Here is a 16,177-nt window from a genome sequence, read left to right on the forward strand (position 1 = left end):
ATTTAAGAGATTTTGTCCTTAGTCATCCGTATTGTTTCCTACTATTTTCTTTTTCACTGCTACTGCAAAAGCATGCCAGATGTGTCTGTCATCTTTCCACCACTGTAGCAAATGCCAAGATGATGGACATATAAAGAGAAGCTTTTTGTGGCTCACGATTTTGGAGGTTTCTCTTGATTGGTTGACTCTTGCTTTCAGCCTGTGCAGAGCAATGCATCATGGGGGGAGCACACAGAAGAGCAAACCTGCTGATGTCATGACCCAGGAAACAAAGGCAGAAAAGAAAGAGACCAGAATCCGCATTCCCTTTAGAGGGTACCCTTCCATGATTTAAAGACCTTCCAATAGGCCCCATTTCTGACCCTCCTCCCTCCACCTCACAAATGCTAGAATTACAGGTGTGGAATTCTAAAGATAGAATGGATTCCAGTTGGTTTGACTGTCATTGCACCTCTTTTTTTCCCAGGCACCCACTGTCCATTGCTGGTTTATGCATCTCCAGGGATCCAATTCAGGTCTTCACATATACAAAGAAAGAATTCTACCAACAGAGCTACATCTCCAGCCCACTAATAAATACTCTAAAACTTTCATTCCCTGGGAAACTATCCTAAGCGATCTTCTTTCTGGTTCTTCACAGGTTTACTACCTCCTAGTAATTTAGCACATTTGAAATCTGTCCTGACATTTTCGTAAGTAAAAGAAGGAAAGGCAATGTTTAGATGCTCCAAACATTGAAAGTCTGGCACAGCAAACCTTAATTTGAAGGACCAGGAAGGAAATACTCTTGGCTGTCTTTTTTGTACGTGTAACCAGAATATAGTTAAACCCAAAGGCGATGTACTCAGAAGTTGAGTTAGGAAGGAAAGTGGGCAAAAAAAAAAAAAAAAAAAAAAAAGGTCTGAAAAGACTCCCATGTTTCTGCCATGGCTACTGGAGAGATGACAGTGAGTTTGTCAAGTGTAGCAATAATTGTGTTGAAATTCTGTGTCTTTATAGTTTATAGAGTACTTTCGCTGTATTGCCTCACTCACTCACCCCTGAATGCTTTTGTAGCCTGACTTGCCTTCATTCTCCCTGACCTCTTGACAAGCATTGACTGTATTCACTGGGCTTCCTTTTGTTAAAACAAAAACCTTTAAATGTTTTTTTTTCATTTGGGGTTTTGTTTGTTTGATTTTGTTTTATTGAGACAGGGTTTCTCTGTGTAACAGTCCTGGCTGTCCTGGAACTCAACCTGTAGACCAGGCTGGACTGAAACTCATAGAGATCTGCCTGCCTCTGCCTCCTGAGTCCTGGGATTGCAGGTGTGAGCCACCACCACTTGACTCATTTGTTTATATGTGTGTGTGCACCACAATATGCATGTGGAGATGGGAGGATGACCCATGACATGAGTTCTCTCCTCCACCATGTGGACCCCAAGACTCTAGCTCATATCAGTCTCACTGGCAAGCATCTTTACCCACTGAGCTCTGTCTCTTGCCTTAAACTTTCTTTTCAGAACCTCTTGATCCTTTGAGCTCTTTGACACCTGATCATCCATGTATTTCATTGTTCCTTTTGTCTTCACATAGAAGCAGTCCTCAAAATTCTGAATCAGCCCTTCATATTTCATCCCACTCATCCATTGTTTTTCTAGTTATCAACAGAAGCGTCTCGCATCCAGGTCTGGTTTTGGGGACTTCAGTATACTTTTATTTGCTCAGTCAACACTACTGGCTGAAGTTTCCCCCAAGGCATCATTTTTCTTTCTGTTAATGATGGAATGATGGCACTGATTAGTCCATGAAGCCTTGGATTTGTGTTTGAACCCTTCAGCTCATACCTGAGCCTGCAGCAGTCTGTTCACTGTCTTAAGAATTCATTTATCTCTCCTGCTTCCTATTTGCTTACTTCTTTCTAGTCTAGTCTCTTCTTCTGTCTTAACTACATATGTCCTCTTCTTTTGGTGTCTGTCACTCCACAATCTATTCATCGTGTGTACCTGTCAGGATAATCTTACACATATTCCAGTCTATAGTAGCAGATGTCTTCTGACTTCTGTGATGTGAATACAACTTTACTCAACATTCTTTTATTCCCATTTTACTTTTCACTTTCCAGGCGCAATATTCCATGGCTCTTACGTACTTTCTGTGTCTTAAGTCCTCCTCTTTGCCAACTAACTGTTCTTCCTGTACTGTGGTATTCCTGGCAATGTTCTAATCACTGCATTATTCTTGAAGTCTTCCCTATTGACAGCAAGTTGCCCTCTTCTGCTTTGAAATCCTATAACTTTGTCTGTAGTACTAATTACTTTCCTATATACTATACACACGTACTGCTTTAGGCTATGAATTGACCCTATAGTTTGCCTTTATCATCATGTTTTATATACTTAGTTAATATGCACAAAAATGTATAATCTGATCTTATGAGAACTCAACTCAGGCAAATAGGCGGGGCAAGTGCATCAGCTCCTTCTGAAAGTCAGGAAACAGGCTCAAGGAGGTTGAAATTGCCTAAGACCCCTCACTCCGTAGGGACAGAACTCTAGCTAAAGCACAGATTCAGATGTCTGAGCCAAATGGGTTACATTGCACCATGCGGCCCTCCAAGGAGTATACCTATGGTGAGAGTTGTGTACAAAGAACTAAAATTTATTACACAGTTGTTTTTTTCCCCCAAAAGGCTGGGAATATGTCTTAATAAAATGCTTCCCACAAAAGTATAAGGACCTGAAGGCAATCTACCATAACCCATGTCTCCCTGGATGTGTAATATCCATATTTGGTTAGAGACACTGTCTCAGAGAGTAGTGTGGAAATCAACTGACAGAGACACCTGTGTCAACCTCTGGCCTCCACACACAAGTACACACATGTATACACATATAAAGATGCATGCACACACAGGTGTTTTAAGAGTATGCCTTTCCATCATTTCTGAGATTAGCAGTCATGAAAACTGATCTCTGTTTTTGAGAGGTATGGGGGTATTGGAGAAAGCATGAGAAGACTATAGAAATAGATAGTATTCTTTCAGATTAGGAAATGAATTTAGGAAGCTGGTCTTCCTGTTGCTACTTCTAAAAGAGTGATAAGCCCAGGGTGGGAAGACCCAGGAGGACTCCCTGTAGACTCCATTTCTTCCATCAAAGAAGTAGTGTTTGTTACTCTCTGCTCCATTCTAATAATGCCCCTTTCTTCTATTACCAGAGGAAGAAGAGGAGCAGGTGCCCACTGATGGGGGCACATCAGCAGAAGCCATGCAAGTGCCCTTGGAAGAAGATGATGAAATGGAGGAGGAGGAAGTCATCAATGATGAGAATTTCTTGGGTAAGAGGCCACTGGACAGTCCTGAGGTGGAAGAAATGCCCACCATGAAGCGCCCACGACTCCTGAGCACCAAAGGAGATTCCCTGGATGTTCTGTTGGAAACACGAGAACCTCTTAGTTCAATAAATCCACAGAAGATCCCACCAATGCTTTCTCCTGTGCATGTCCAGGATAGTACAGATCTGGCCCCTTCATCACCAGAGCCCCCAATGCTGGCTCCATTTGCAAAGTCACAACTACCAACTGCAAAGCCATTAGAAACAAAGTCATTTACACCAAAAACAAAGACTAAAGCTAGCTCTCCAGGACAGAAGACTAAATCTCCCAAAACTACCCTATCACCAGCACGGCTTGGAAGTCCTATTCGGTCACCAAAAACCATCCCCAAAGAAAAGAAATCACCTGGACGATCTAAGAGCCCCAAGAGTCCTAAGAGCCCCAAGATTATAACTCCTGTACCCCAACCCCCTGCCAGACCTGAAACGCCAAATAGAACCCCTTTAGCTATGGTGGTTGAAAAAACTGTTAAGGAAACCATCCCTATAAAGCCAACACAGACTCCCCCAGAAATTGGGAAACTGAACATTGAAATGCAGCCGAAGAAGGCTGTGGTGACAGACAAAACCATCGATGATTCCATCGATGCTGTGATCGCACGCGCCTGTGCAGAGCGGGAGCCAGATCCTTTTGAGTTTTCTTCTGGATCGGAATCTGAAGTAGACACTTTTACAAGTCCTAAGAGGATTTCAGGTTCAGAGTGCACCACTCCAAAAGCTTCCACTTCTTCCAATAACTTCACCAAGTCCGGGTCTACTCCTCTGCCTCTTTCTGGCGGAACTTCAAGTTCCGATAACTCATGGACAATGGATGCCTCGATTGATGAGGTGGTACGGAAAGCAAAACTAGGAGCCCCTTCTAACATGCCTCCCACCTTCTCGTATATCTCTTCTCCCTCCATTTCTCCTCCCACTCCCGAACCTCTGCACAAAAGTTATGAGGAGAAAGCCAAGCAACCTTCATCTGTAGATGTAAAGAAAAAGTTGAAAAAAGAACTGAAGACTAAGTTGAAAAAGAAAGAAAAGCAAAAAGATAGGGAGAGAGAAAAGGAGAGGAACAAAGAAAGAAGCAAAGAGAAGGATAAAATGAGAGAGAGGGAGAAGGAAAAGGAAGCCAAGGAGGTCAGGTACCCGTGGAAGGAGTTTATGAAAGATGAAGATTCCGATCCTTATAAATTTAAAATCAGAGAATTTGAAGACATTGATCCAAAAGTGCGATTGAAAGATGGGATTGTGAGGAAGGAAAAAGAGAAGCATAAGGACAAGAAGAAAGACCGAGAACGAGGCAAACGAGATAAAGAGAAGAGAGAAAGGGAAAAGGTTAAAGAAAGAAGCAGAGAAGACAAGATAAAGGCCCCACCGATGCAGCTGGTGTTACCCCCGAAAGAAATGGCACTGCCTTTGTTCAGCCCTTCCGCTGCAGTGAGGGTCCCGCCATCCATGCTGCCTGCCTTGTCACCAATGCTCCCAGAAAAGCTGTTTGAGGAAAGGGAGAAGCCCAAGGAGAAAGAAAGAAAAAAGGACAAAAAGGAAAAGAAGAAGAAGAAAGAGAAGGAGAAGGAAAAGGAGAAGAAAGAGAGGGAGAGGGAGAAAGAGAAAAGGGAGAGAGAGAAGAGAGAGAAAGAGAAGGAGAAACACAAGCATGAAAAAGTAAGCTGGCTATCATTTTTGGCACTGTCTGAACAAGGTCCTAGTGCAAAATGCAGGTAAACTAAGCCAGGAGTTATATCTGTGGTTAAATTCAGGGGCAGTTAAGTGACATTGTGTAATTCTATCACAAAGATCATTAGTTTTATAACTAAGCCCCACACACATTGGATGCTAAAAATGCATAAATTAGGAAGAATCTAATCACAAGTTATAAACTCCGTATTCACTAAACTGATCTCTAGCAATTAACACACACACACACACACACACACACACACACACACACACACATGCACTAATCCTAAAGTGAATATTATTTTTGTTCAGTATCAAGTCTACTATATAATGTCTTATACCAATTCTTGGGTACCCGAAAGCATCTATTTTCCTGATCCCATGTTCCTTTTATAAAAGGACAGGAAGGCCTGCAGAGGGCTAATGGTCTTTGTCTCCTTTAGGAGAACCACTTTGGCATTACTTAAGGTGAAGGCTGCATATAGGACTTGAGCAGCTTCTCTTAGTCCTGCCATTTCCCATATTAATATCGAAACTCTTTCTCTGCTGATCTGGTGGACCAGTCAGCAGGTAAAAGTAACTCTGCATACAGAGATCCAGTCTGTCAAGTGAGGAGATCAGACTTGCAGAGTCCATGTAAACAACGGGGATGTTTCATAGGAGCCGAGAGCTGTATTCTGTGGATACAGGATATAGCTTCTGCTCAGACAGCTCTGCCCTTCTTCTTGGTCTTGAGATTGTTGCAAACATTCATTAAACACTCAGGACCATCTGTAGAGCTTAAGAGACTCCTACCTACACATGATCATCTTTATTTGCACTTGGCTGCGAAATAATGCCCAGTAACTTCTTTCCATTTAATAACTACTTTTCTTCCTATAGCAAATACAGTACCAATAATGTTACAATATCTTTATCTTCAAACTTACCTGGAAAAGCTAACTTGACTAACAACAGCCACATTTTTCTGCGTCATTCTATTAATTTGTTTAGACCCCTTGCTTTTGCTATGAGTAAAGAAATGTCAGTAATTGGACATTGGCAAATTAATGAGACACAGCACACTAAGTCCTCTCTTTTTACAAGATGTCTGTCTGTCTGCATGTGTTTGTGTATGCACATGCAGGTATCCATGGAGACGAGAAGAGGGTATTAGATTCCCTGGAGCCAAAGATGGTTGTAAGCCAACCTGGGTGCTGGGAACCAAACTCAGTTCCTCTGAAAAAGCAGTCAGTATGGGTATTCTTGACCACTTTCTGTCTTTATAGCTATGTTATCCTTTTAATACTATATTATTTTAACATGGTACTTGTCAAGTTTTAAAGCACTTCCACACATTTTTCTCCCTCCTGATACACCTATGACGCAGATCCAGCAGGTATTCTCAACATTCATGAACAAGAGGCAGCCTAGGAGAGGGCCTATCCCAGGTGAGGATCACATATCCACAAGAGTGTCCCTTATTGCACAGTCAGTCTTCGTATTCTGGAGTGTTTTAGAGATAATTGTCTGACAGTAATTAGTCATTATTCTGTCACGCACCTAGAGTAACAGCAGCTGAACATAGCCAGTCTGACATAGAGCCATTATATGTAGCACCACTTTGACTTTGGGAAGTCAGTGACAGTGTTTGAGCAGTCATTATGAATCTGAATGAAGGCCCCAACAGATGAAGTTGATAATAATAGGCAGGCCATGTCTGCTCAGGATCTATCTAACACTGGGGAAAAACAAACAAAATCCTCAGAGACCCACTTACCAGTAGCTAGACAGACTATCACCTAATAGATGGGTTCAAGCCTTCTGTTATTTTTGATAGGTTAAAGATCAGAGAAATGACAAAATATAAAAAATTATCAAAGTCACTTATCTTACAGGAATTTTGCAAATTCGTAATTGAATTGTAGAGTTAGACCTAAGTTAAAATCTTGGCTTTTGTGAAATTGGGCATATTGCTTATATGAAAATTAAATAAGAATGATGTCTAAAATGTGTATAGGAACATATCTGGCATTATAAGTAGTAAATGTTATCTGTGTAAACAAGGATAATTAGAGGAATAATATTATCCATTTTGAATTACCCTATAAAAGTGTAGAAACTTAGAGTTTACAACTTCATTGGGCCATGCTAAGCAAGCTGTCAATGCATCAGAGTCAGCTACTGTAGACTTACAGATATCCTTTCTTCTCCTAGTATTCTTTTGCAGCTTGGTTTCTGTAGCAGTAGAAAGGCAAGGGGTAGTATCTCTTGTGGAAGGCATTGATAGGAGTGGAGATTGAAGGCTAGCGTAAGCAACAAAGCATCTCTTCATTCCACGCACTGATCTGCCCAAGTTTCTGCAAAACCACACCCGAAATGGGGCTACACATAGCCTGCAGAGTTTCTTACATATCGTCAGAAAAAGGTAGTAAAGCAAACTAGATGATTCAACAAGATGGTTCAGTAGTAGGTAGAGGCAATTGCTGGCAAACCGATTTTGATCCTCAGAATCCACACGATAAAAGGAGAGATGCTACTTTCCACAGGCTGACCTCCTCCGCATGTATACCATAGCACCTGTGGACTCCCACATACATATGTGCAAAATAAATGAATGTGAAAGTTTTTCTTTGGACATACTTGAACTGACAAGATCACTCAGCAGGTAATGTGTGTCACCGAGCCTGGCAGCCTTGATTCAACCCCCAGGATTCACATTGTTCAAAGAAAGAACCAACTCCCACACACTGTCCTCTGACTTCCTTATATGCGCTGTGCCCCTCCCACCCCACCTGGAACTAAGTAAATGTAATAATAATCCTCCCCATATTTGTTCTCCCTATTTAGAAAGTTTTTCACAGCTTGGTCCCAATGACTATGCATTTCAATGCCTGCTTATTTGAATATAGTCTTGATGTAGAATGTCACTCCAAAAGGACAGCATTATCTGGAGATAAATAGACCCAACTTAGGCCCAAAGGGCCTTTGGCAGTTATCTGGTAAATTTCCCAGCCCCACCACTGCCGAGCTATTGTGATCCTCTCCTACTTTTTGTGACCTTTGTTTCTTTCCCTCAGTCCCTGCCTCACGGTACATTTTAGAAAAAGACAGCATCACTCCAACCCATTGCTTCTGTTTAAAAACAGTTTTGGGGATGCTGAAGGTGTAGCTTACTTTAGAATGATTGCTTAGTATTCAAAGCTCTGAGTATTTAATCTCCAACACTGCGTAAGTCAGGCGTCGCAGCCCAGGTCTTTAATCTTAGCAATTGGTAAGTAGAGGCAGGAGGATTAGAGATTGAGGGTCAACTTCATTTTCACAGTCTATTTGAAGCCAAACTGGGGTACATGAGACCTTGTCTCAAATCAAACAAAGAAAACAATGTTTGTTTCATACCTTCTGAAAGAGTATCCACCGTGAAAGCCACCTTCATAGAAATACTGAGTAAACACTAGTTTTTTATTTAATATACAGATGACAGTTTAGAATTGTCTTACAAATAACTAATAATGATCATACGTGGATAATAAAAATTTGTTTATAGGCCTGGCAGTGATGGCGCATGCCTCTAATCCCAGCACTCAGGAGGCAGAGGCAGGCGGATCTCTGTGAGTTCCAGGCCAGCGTGATCTACAAGAGCTGGTTCCAGGACAGACTCCAAAGTTAAAGAGAAACGCTGTCTCGAAGGGGGAAAAAAAAAAGATTGTTTATGCTTGTAGACTTACCGACATTATAAAGAACACGCCCAACTTTGACCTTCTGGCTGATCTGTTTTATTTGAGCTAACACTGGCTATTTATGAACGGGCTGACCTAGATAGGAGCAGTATTAGCACTCTCACTTGAGAGTATACTTGTGTGTCAGGCCATTCCGTGATTTAATCTGCAAACTGCTCTGTGGGTTTGATATTGCCGTGCTGACTTTGTAGTTGAGAAAATCGTACTCTGAAATGTTTGAGTGACGTGGAGCAGCAGTGAGAGAAGAGTGACTTGGCTAGGCCTATCTAACCAAATCCCGTGTCCTTGCCACTCCCCATTCTGGCAGGTCTGGGGACACAGTAACGAACAGAAGGGTAAAAAGGGCTGAGGATCAGGAGTAAGGTGGCCTCTGGCTGATAAAGTGTCAGACCTTGAAGAAACTTATGAGCTCCTATTTAACTCCATGTTTTTAAAAACAAGACAGTGATGACCTCAGAACCTGATGACTTTAGTCATCAGAAATAGTAAACACTTTAATCTGTCCTCAAGTCCTTTAGTATCTGTCCCCAAATCACCATTGGTTGAATTCAATACTATAGAGAATCATAGTCTTAATTTTTTGTTCCTTCAGCAAAAGAATTTCTTCTTTCTTCCTTTCTAATTTAAAGCAGCATATTTTTAGTCTTCTCTCATTGCTTGTCATAACTAGTGAAATGAAGGCATTGCAGTAAATAAATTACAGTAAAATGGGGGAAATGTTCCCTCCCTGTTTCTCATCAAGGCCTCTTCCATGAGGCCAGAACATAAACATTCAGATGAATGTGTTTAAATTTGTAGACAGCTACTGCAGGCTGCATCCCAGGCACCTGTGAATGCACTGCAAGGGCTCAGACGGGAATCAGGCTTGCTGTTCACATTAGACACTCCCTACTCAACAGTAGCCAGGCCTCTGCGTTGTCTTCCCAATGGTTCAAATAGCTCACAGGCATTTTGTTAGCCTGTTTCAAAAAGGAACTCACGTAAAGAGCTCAGTTGCTAAGATGGACAACAGAGGGGTTGCCAGCCATCACTGAGCATCCAGAGCGCAGAGTGCTTCCTTGGAGCTCTCCGTTGGGAGTGTGCTGGGGTTCTCTAACATACCTGCACAGGGGACAGCGTTGCTAGTACCTGCTAGCCTCATTTACGCAAGCTAGTGCACACAGATGGTAAGGTTCTTTGCTTTTTTTTTTAATGAAAGAAATTTAACATTTAAAAAATAAATAAATAAACTTGGACAGATTAAATTGACAAAGCTGCCCATTACCTTTGTAGAAAGTCCCTGTCAAAAGATAAACTTTAAAGCTAGGACGCATGAAAGGGTTCCAAGATAGAATTTAAATTTAAACTGATTCTTTAGAGATAAGCTTTTTAAAAATCCACCTCTTTGCTTCAAGTCAGGATTTTAAAAATAAATTTCCCCTTTAAATCTCTTGAGCGATTTTCATTTTTTGCAAGGCCGCACTGCTGGTGTCCTGGAAAAATGGAGAGTTAGGGCTTTATCAGTTGGTGCCCTGAGGTATGTGGCAAAGAAGCTAAATCCTTGAAGATTAGTAAAAAAAAAAAAAAATGCAGCACATGGCAATAAGGGGCTTATATGACTACTAGTATGAGCTCAGGTGAAAGGAGTATTGCTTATACATAAAACTGGACAAATCCACTGACAATGTATTTTTAGTTAGCTACAAAGGAGTCTTATATTGCTGGACTTTACCTCTTTGGTGAATTGGGAAGCTTAGTAATCCACTGTAAATGCTCTTCTGCTCGCCCCAATTCGCAGCATTACTCCAAAGTGCTGTTCTTTTATTTTAACCCTTAAAAGCTCCTCCTGGCCCCAGGATGTGCTTTGTGCCATTAAAAGATGACATTTGTCATATTTTTAAGTGATTGAGTAGTCATTATTATCATTGGTTTGTTGTTTCCATGAAAGTTAAGGAGAGAAATTGTTTTTAATTTGTAGTTAGTACCTTTGCTTTTATTTGATAAGCATTCAGATAGAATTAGCATAAAAATTCAGTGAGAAAAAAAGTCTTATTTAGAAATTATTTTTTCTTTATAGTATTAGCATCCACGTTAGACCTTTGAGCAAAATGATCTCACTCCTTTTTCTCTGTATTTCCAGTTTTTCAAGATAAACATGACTTAACTTTTCGACTAAAATTAAAGCATTTGAGTAGTTTATGTGTAGAGCTCCATTTGTCCTAGCTGCCGGAGATAGCTCTGGCTCGTGTCAGCTTCCGAGTGTACTTAGTACTTCCCTCTTTTGCTAGCAGAGGCCATGTTGAGTATTGTGATTACGGATGAACTTTGAGCTGAGGTAGCAAAATTGTTCATTAGTTCATTCAGTTAATGGATACCTGTTGCCTTCCAGACACATTCATACTACTTTGAATCTGACTTGTATCCTTGTTTTTCTTTGCTTACTTTTTACCTACCACTTAACTTTGTTTGTTTGTTTTTATTTTGTACTCCTGACTATCCTGACTGTAGGCCTTGAATTTGCAGAGATCCACTCTGCCTCCCTGGCTCTGGGATTAAAGGTGTGTGCCACTGTGCCTGCTTCAGTTAACTTTTTTAGAGTAGTCATAAATAGCCCACCTTTTGGTTCACAGTACCTGTCAGATCATTCAAGACAGCAACAAAAAAAATAGCCATTTAGTTGAATAAATGAAGGTAAACCAAAGTTATTCTCAAATTTATATAAAGTCACTGGCCTACCATAAAGAAAAAATACCATACAACTAACCCTAGCAAGGATGCAGGTATTTATCAGTTATCATAAGATACTTTAGTAAAGAGAGTAAACAGCTCCATTCAGGATGTGCATAATACCAGGACCCAAAGAGTATCCAAGAGCCAAGGAACTATATTCTAGAACCAGAGGTGATTTTGTGTCAGGAACTTTGGATTTACACAATTTATTTACTAATTTTGCAACCCTGAGCAAACGTTGCGTTGTTTCAGAGTGGTCATTATTTGGGGGAGAGTCTGCCCTCCATACCTACAGTGTGGATGATGTGTGTGTGTGAGAGTGGGTGATTCCTTAAAATGCTGGACAAGTCTGTTACAGTTATCACTTAGAAAAGAAACGAGCCAAACACAGTGCAGTGTATAAAAGTTTTACTAACTTCACTAGCAGACTTTTTTTTTTAAAGGTGGGGGAAGCAACTTTGTGTTGGTTGTGGGTTTTTTTTCTTCTTCAAGACAGCTTTTCTCTATAGCTTTGGAGTCTGTCCTTGAACTAGCTCTTGTAGACCAGGCTGGTCTTGAACTCACAGAGATCCGCCTGGCTCTGCCTCCCAAGTACTGGAATTAAAGGCATGTGCCACCACTGCCCGGCTTGTTTTTAAAATAATAGCTTTGCCAAGTGTTATTCCAGCACTTGGGACTCGGGAAGCACAGGTGAGCAGATCTCTGTGAGTTCAAGACCAACCTAGTGTCTGTTGCAAGTTCTGTGCCAGCCAGGGATACATAGTGAGACCCTGTCTCTAAAATAATAAATAAAAAATTGAAGACACAGAGGCAATAAAGAGAATAACAAGATGCAAGTTAAACACTGAAAAACACATAAGGTTGTTAGCCAGAGGATGAAGGGAAGATAATTTTTTTCAAGATAAGAACTTAGCACATTTAAAAGTTTAATGAGTTTAATGAGAATAACTAATAGAGTCAAGAGGCTTGATGTTCTGTAAATTATGCTAAGGAAGGGAGAAGGTTCTTAAAAAGCCTAAAAGAGATGGACTTCATTCTTGGGCACAAAGAAGTTTGTACATTTTTAGGTAATTTAAAAGATTTTACCTGCCTCAGGTATTGATATTTTTACTTTTTTGTTGATCAAAAACAATAAAGAAATCATGGCAGGGTTTTGAAAGAAATGATGGTTTGGAATTGCTGTTTTATACTCAGACTTTAAGTCTCTTTCTTTCTTTCTTTTTTTCTGCTTTTGGTTTTTTGAGACAGGGTTTCTCTGTTGCTTTGGAGCCTCTTGTAGACCATGCTGGCCTCTAACTCACAGAGATCCACCTGCCTCTACTTCCCAAGTGCTGGGATTAAAGTCGTGTGCCACCACTGCCTAGCTAGTGTTTCTTTAGCATTTATATGCCACAGTGATAGGCACTGAGAAACAACACTAAACAAAACAGACATGGTTTCAGTGGTGTTTGAATGAGCTGGGAGTCCAAATAAACTAATAGTGTTTAAAGGTATCCATGAAGTCAAAGTTTTCTAAATGTCCCTTTCTGTCAGTTAGTGCTCCAGAGGCTGGATTTGAACTGATTCTGGAAGAGTAATATGGTAACTGAGAGATGGGAGTTGACGCTATGTTTAGATAAGCATTATTTCAACAGATGTTTACTGAGCATGCACTACGTGCCAGGCAGTGTTCTAGAGAGTAGTCAGACAGACTTATGTGATGATAGGTTTGTAAATGGACTTTAGGTAGAGAGGTGTGTGTGTGTGTGTGTATGAGAAAGTAGTAGATATGATCCATATCAAATAACTGCATGATAAAATGCATTGAATAGTACTTTATATATTCCCCTACAGCCCACCACATGTTTTCATTATTGCTTCATTCTTGGGCTTTGAATATGTAAATCAGTGTTTGTAGATAATTGTCAGGGTTAACAATGACATACAGGCTTGCAGTATTCCAAGACAAGTGAAACACCTGTCAGTGCTTGGGCCATTCTGAAATGACAAAGAACTGCCAAAAATTACCTGTCCCATCACCGGTGAAAAACTCTGATGTAGATAAGAATTTAGGACTACAGAAAGTTTGGTTGGTTGTTTATTCAAAATATTTATTATACGGTAAGATCTTAACTGTCAACCAGGTAGTAGTGGCACACGCCTTTAATACCAGCACTTGGAAAGCAGAGGTAGGCAGATCTCTGAGTTCTAAGCCAGCCTGGTCTACAGAGTGAGTTGCAGGACAGGCTCAAAAAAACCATAACCTAATTGTCAAGAGACCTTGTAATGTCATATTAAATTTGTACATTTTCTTTCTGACTAATAGCTCAAATGTTTTTGAAGTCCTAAACTTATTTTCAATAGTCATCATAGAAATTTTGACACATACACATATGGGTTTCAAGTCTTTTTTTTTAATTGAGCCCAAAATAGAATTACATAGTGCTCTAAGTAAGTTACCCAGACTTCAGATATAATAAAACAAACTTACAGTGCATTTTGCATTCATCAAAGCCTATAAATGCATGTTGTATAAGGAAGATCTCATGGTAAGCCTTTTTTGTTATGTTCTGTCTGGAAGTTATAGGGCTGGAAAGACTACTCAGTGGTTAAAAGCACTGGCTGCTCTTCCAGAGGACCCAGGTTTGTTTTTTAGCACCCACAAGGCAGCTCACAACTGTCTGTAACTGCAGTTCCAGGAGATCTGATGTCCCCTTCTGACCTCCACAGGCACCAGCACGTATGTGGCACACAAACACACACGCATGCAAAATGTTCACGCATATAAAAATAAATAAGTCTTTAAAAGTAAGTAAACTCTAGTGGTTACATAAATATTCCATCAGATGCTGTGATATCCCTGTGTTGTATATGTGTGTAAAACAGTACAGTAAAGCTAAAGAAATAACACAAACCAGTGAGCCAGAAAAAACTGTCATATTAATGTGATGTAAAGTTCATAGACTACATTATGTTAGCCTTCAGTTGTTAAGAAAACATGGACTGAGCCAGGCAGTGGTAGCGTAAGCGTTTAATCCCAGCACTCTGGATGCAGAGGTAGGCGGATCTCTGAGTTCGAAGCCAGCCTGGTCTACAGAGTTCCAGGACAGTCAAGACTGTTGCACAGAGAAACCCTGTCTCAAAAAACAAAAAAAAGCAAACAAATAGACAAAACCTGGACAGGGGCTGAGACGAATGTTTAGTTGATGCAGTACAAGGATAATGACCTGGGTTTGATGCCCAGAGCACAGGTAAAAGCAGAGGACCAGTAGTGTGCACTTGTATAGTCCCAACACTGATAGGAGTCAAGACAGAGGCACTTGGACCCCTGAATCTCACTGGACAATCCCCATCCTAATGGATGAGTTTCCACTTCATTGAGAGTATTGTCTTCAAAAAGCTCAAAGAATGGTTGAGGAAGACACCCATTTCTACCTCTGGCCTCCCACACACACATACACAACCATGTCTTTTTATCTAGTATTTCAAATGTGTTTATTAGGTTTGTGGGGCGGGGAAGTAGAAGAGATAGGAAATATTTTAGGAAGAATTTTTTTTAACTAATGTACTAATTTTTGCAGATAAAAGTGGAGCCTATCATTCCACCCCCAAGTTCAGTTATCCCCAGGTTGACTCTGCGAGTTGGTGCTGGCCAAGACAAGATGTAAGTATGAGCATTGGGAATGGTGAGACCTATGTTCTCTGTGCTATCCTAATAGATTAGGACTCTGCCAGACGTCCAGGTATGAACAGAGTCTGGACCAGGAACAGCTTGCTAATTTTTATTGGTTTCTTCTTCCAGGTAAAAGCTTTTTTTCTTTGCTTGGCATACAGGGTTCTATGCTCTCCCCACACTGTTTTCTCTTTCTGAAAGGTGAATATATGGCAGTATTTCAGAACAGTATCTGAGGTCCTGACTACCTGGGAAATAAGAGGTCATTAGTGAGTGGGTGAAGTGCCGCATTTCACCCACATGAATACAGTGCCGGGCGTCTGTCTCTGGCAGAGCCTGCAGATTCAGATGGTCTAAGAGAAAACGAGGAATGTCTGTCATTGTTGACTATTTGTCCGAATTTTAACAAATCAACTTATCGGGTAATCTTTTTTAATATAGTTTTTACATTTTGTGAGTAGGCATACTTTGCCTGTATGTATATATACCACGTATGTATGGGTACTTGCAGAGACCCATTTTTCTTTAAGGGAATTGTTTTCTTTCGTTCATCCTTTAAGGAAGTGTTAAGACCTACAGTATTCTCATAGGCTCCTGACGCAGTATGAAATATTAGTCTCTCTAGCAAGCCATGTTGAAACACTTGATTTGAAGAGCACACTGTGTGTGGCGTTTCAATGAAATTCATGAGTATAACTTATTATTTTTCCCCAGTAAATGTGAAAGTGGAGCAGGTTGCTTTGCAAACAGATATTAGAGAGAAAGCAGAAGGCTTTCAGTTTCCACTCAGATTCCGCATAAAAGCGAGAAGAAGACTTAGGAATTTATTAAGTAAGGAACAGAATATGTACTGGGCATAGTGGTCCATATCTGTAGTTCAAGCGTATAGGAGAATGAAGCATGATAGTCAAGAATTCAAAGCCAGCCTGAGCTAAATAGCAGGACCGTAGCTCAAGGAACAAAAACTAGAAATTTCGCTTTTTTATTGAAATTTTTATTTAATAATTTTATTTATTCTTTGATAATTTAATACATATATACAATGCAATTTGATAA

At 40.4% G+C, this 16,177-nt stretch overlaps 1 protein-coding gene across 1 annotated transcript in view; it reads left to right on the top strand.

Annotated features, from left to right (window-relative positions):
* Taf3 (TATA-box binding protein associated factor 3) overlaps positions 1-16,177 on the top strand; it is a 143,290-nt gene that overhangs the window by 100,849 nt on the left and 26,264 nt on the right. Inside the window, exons 3-4 of the mRNA XM_075970354.1 lie at positions 3,201-5,026; positions 15,030-15,112. Coding sequence (XP_075826469.1) covers positions 3,201-5,026; positions 15,030-15,112 — 1,909 coding nt within the window. The remainder of the gene's footprint in view (positions 1-3,200; positions 5,027-15,029; positions 15,113-16,177) is intronic.

Source organism: Microtus pennsylvanicus, chromosome 4, assembly GCF_037038515.1.
Source record: "Microtus pennsylvanicus isolate mMicPen1 chromosome 4, mMicPen1.hap1, whole genome shotgun sequence".
Lineage (NCBI taxonomy): Eukaryota > Metazoa > Chordata > Mammalia > Rodentia > Cricetidae > Microtus > Microtus pennsylvanicus.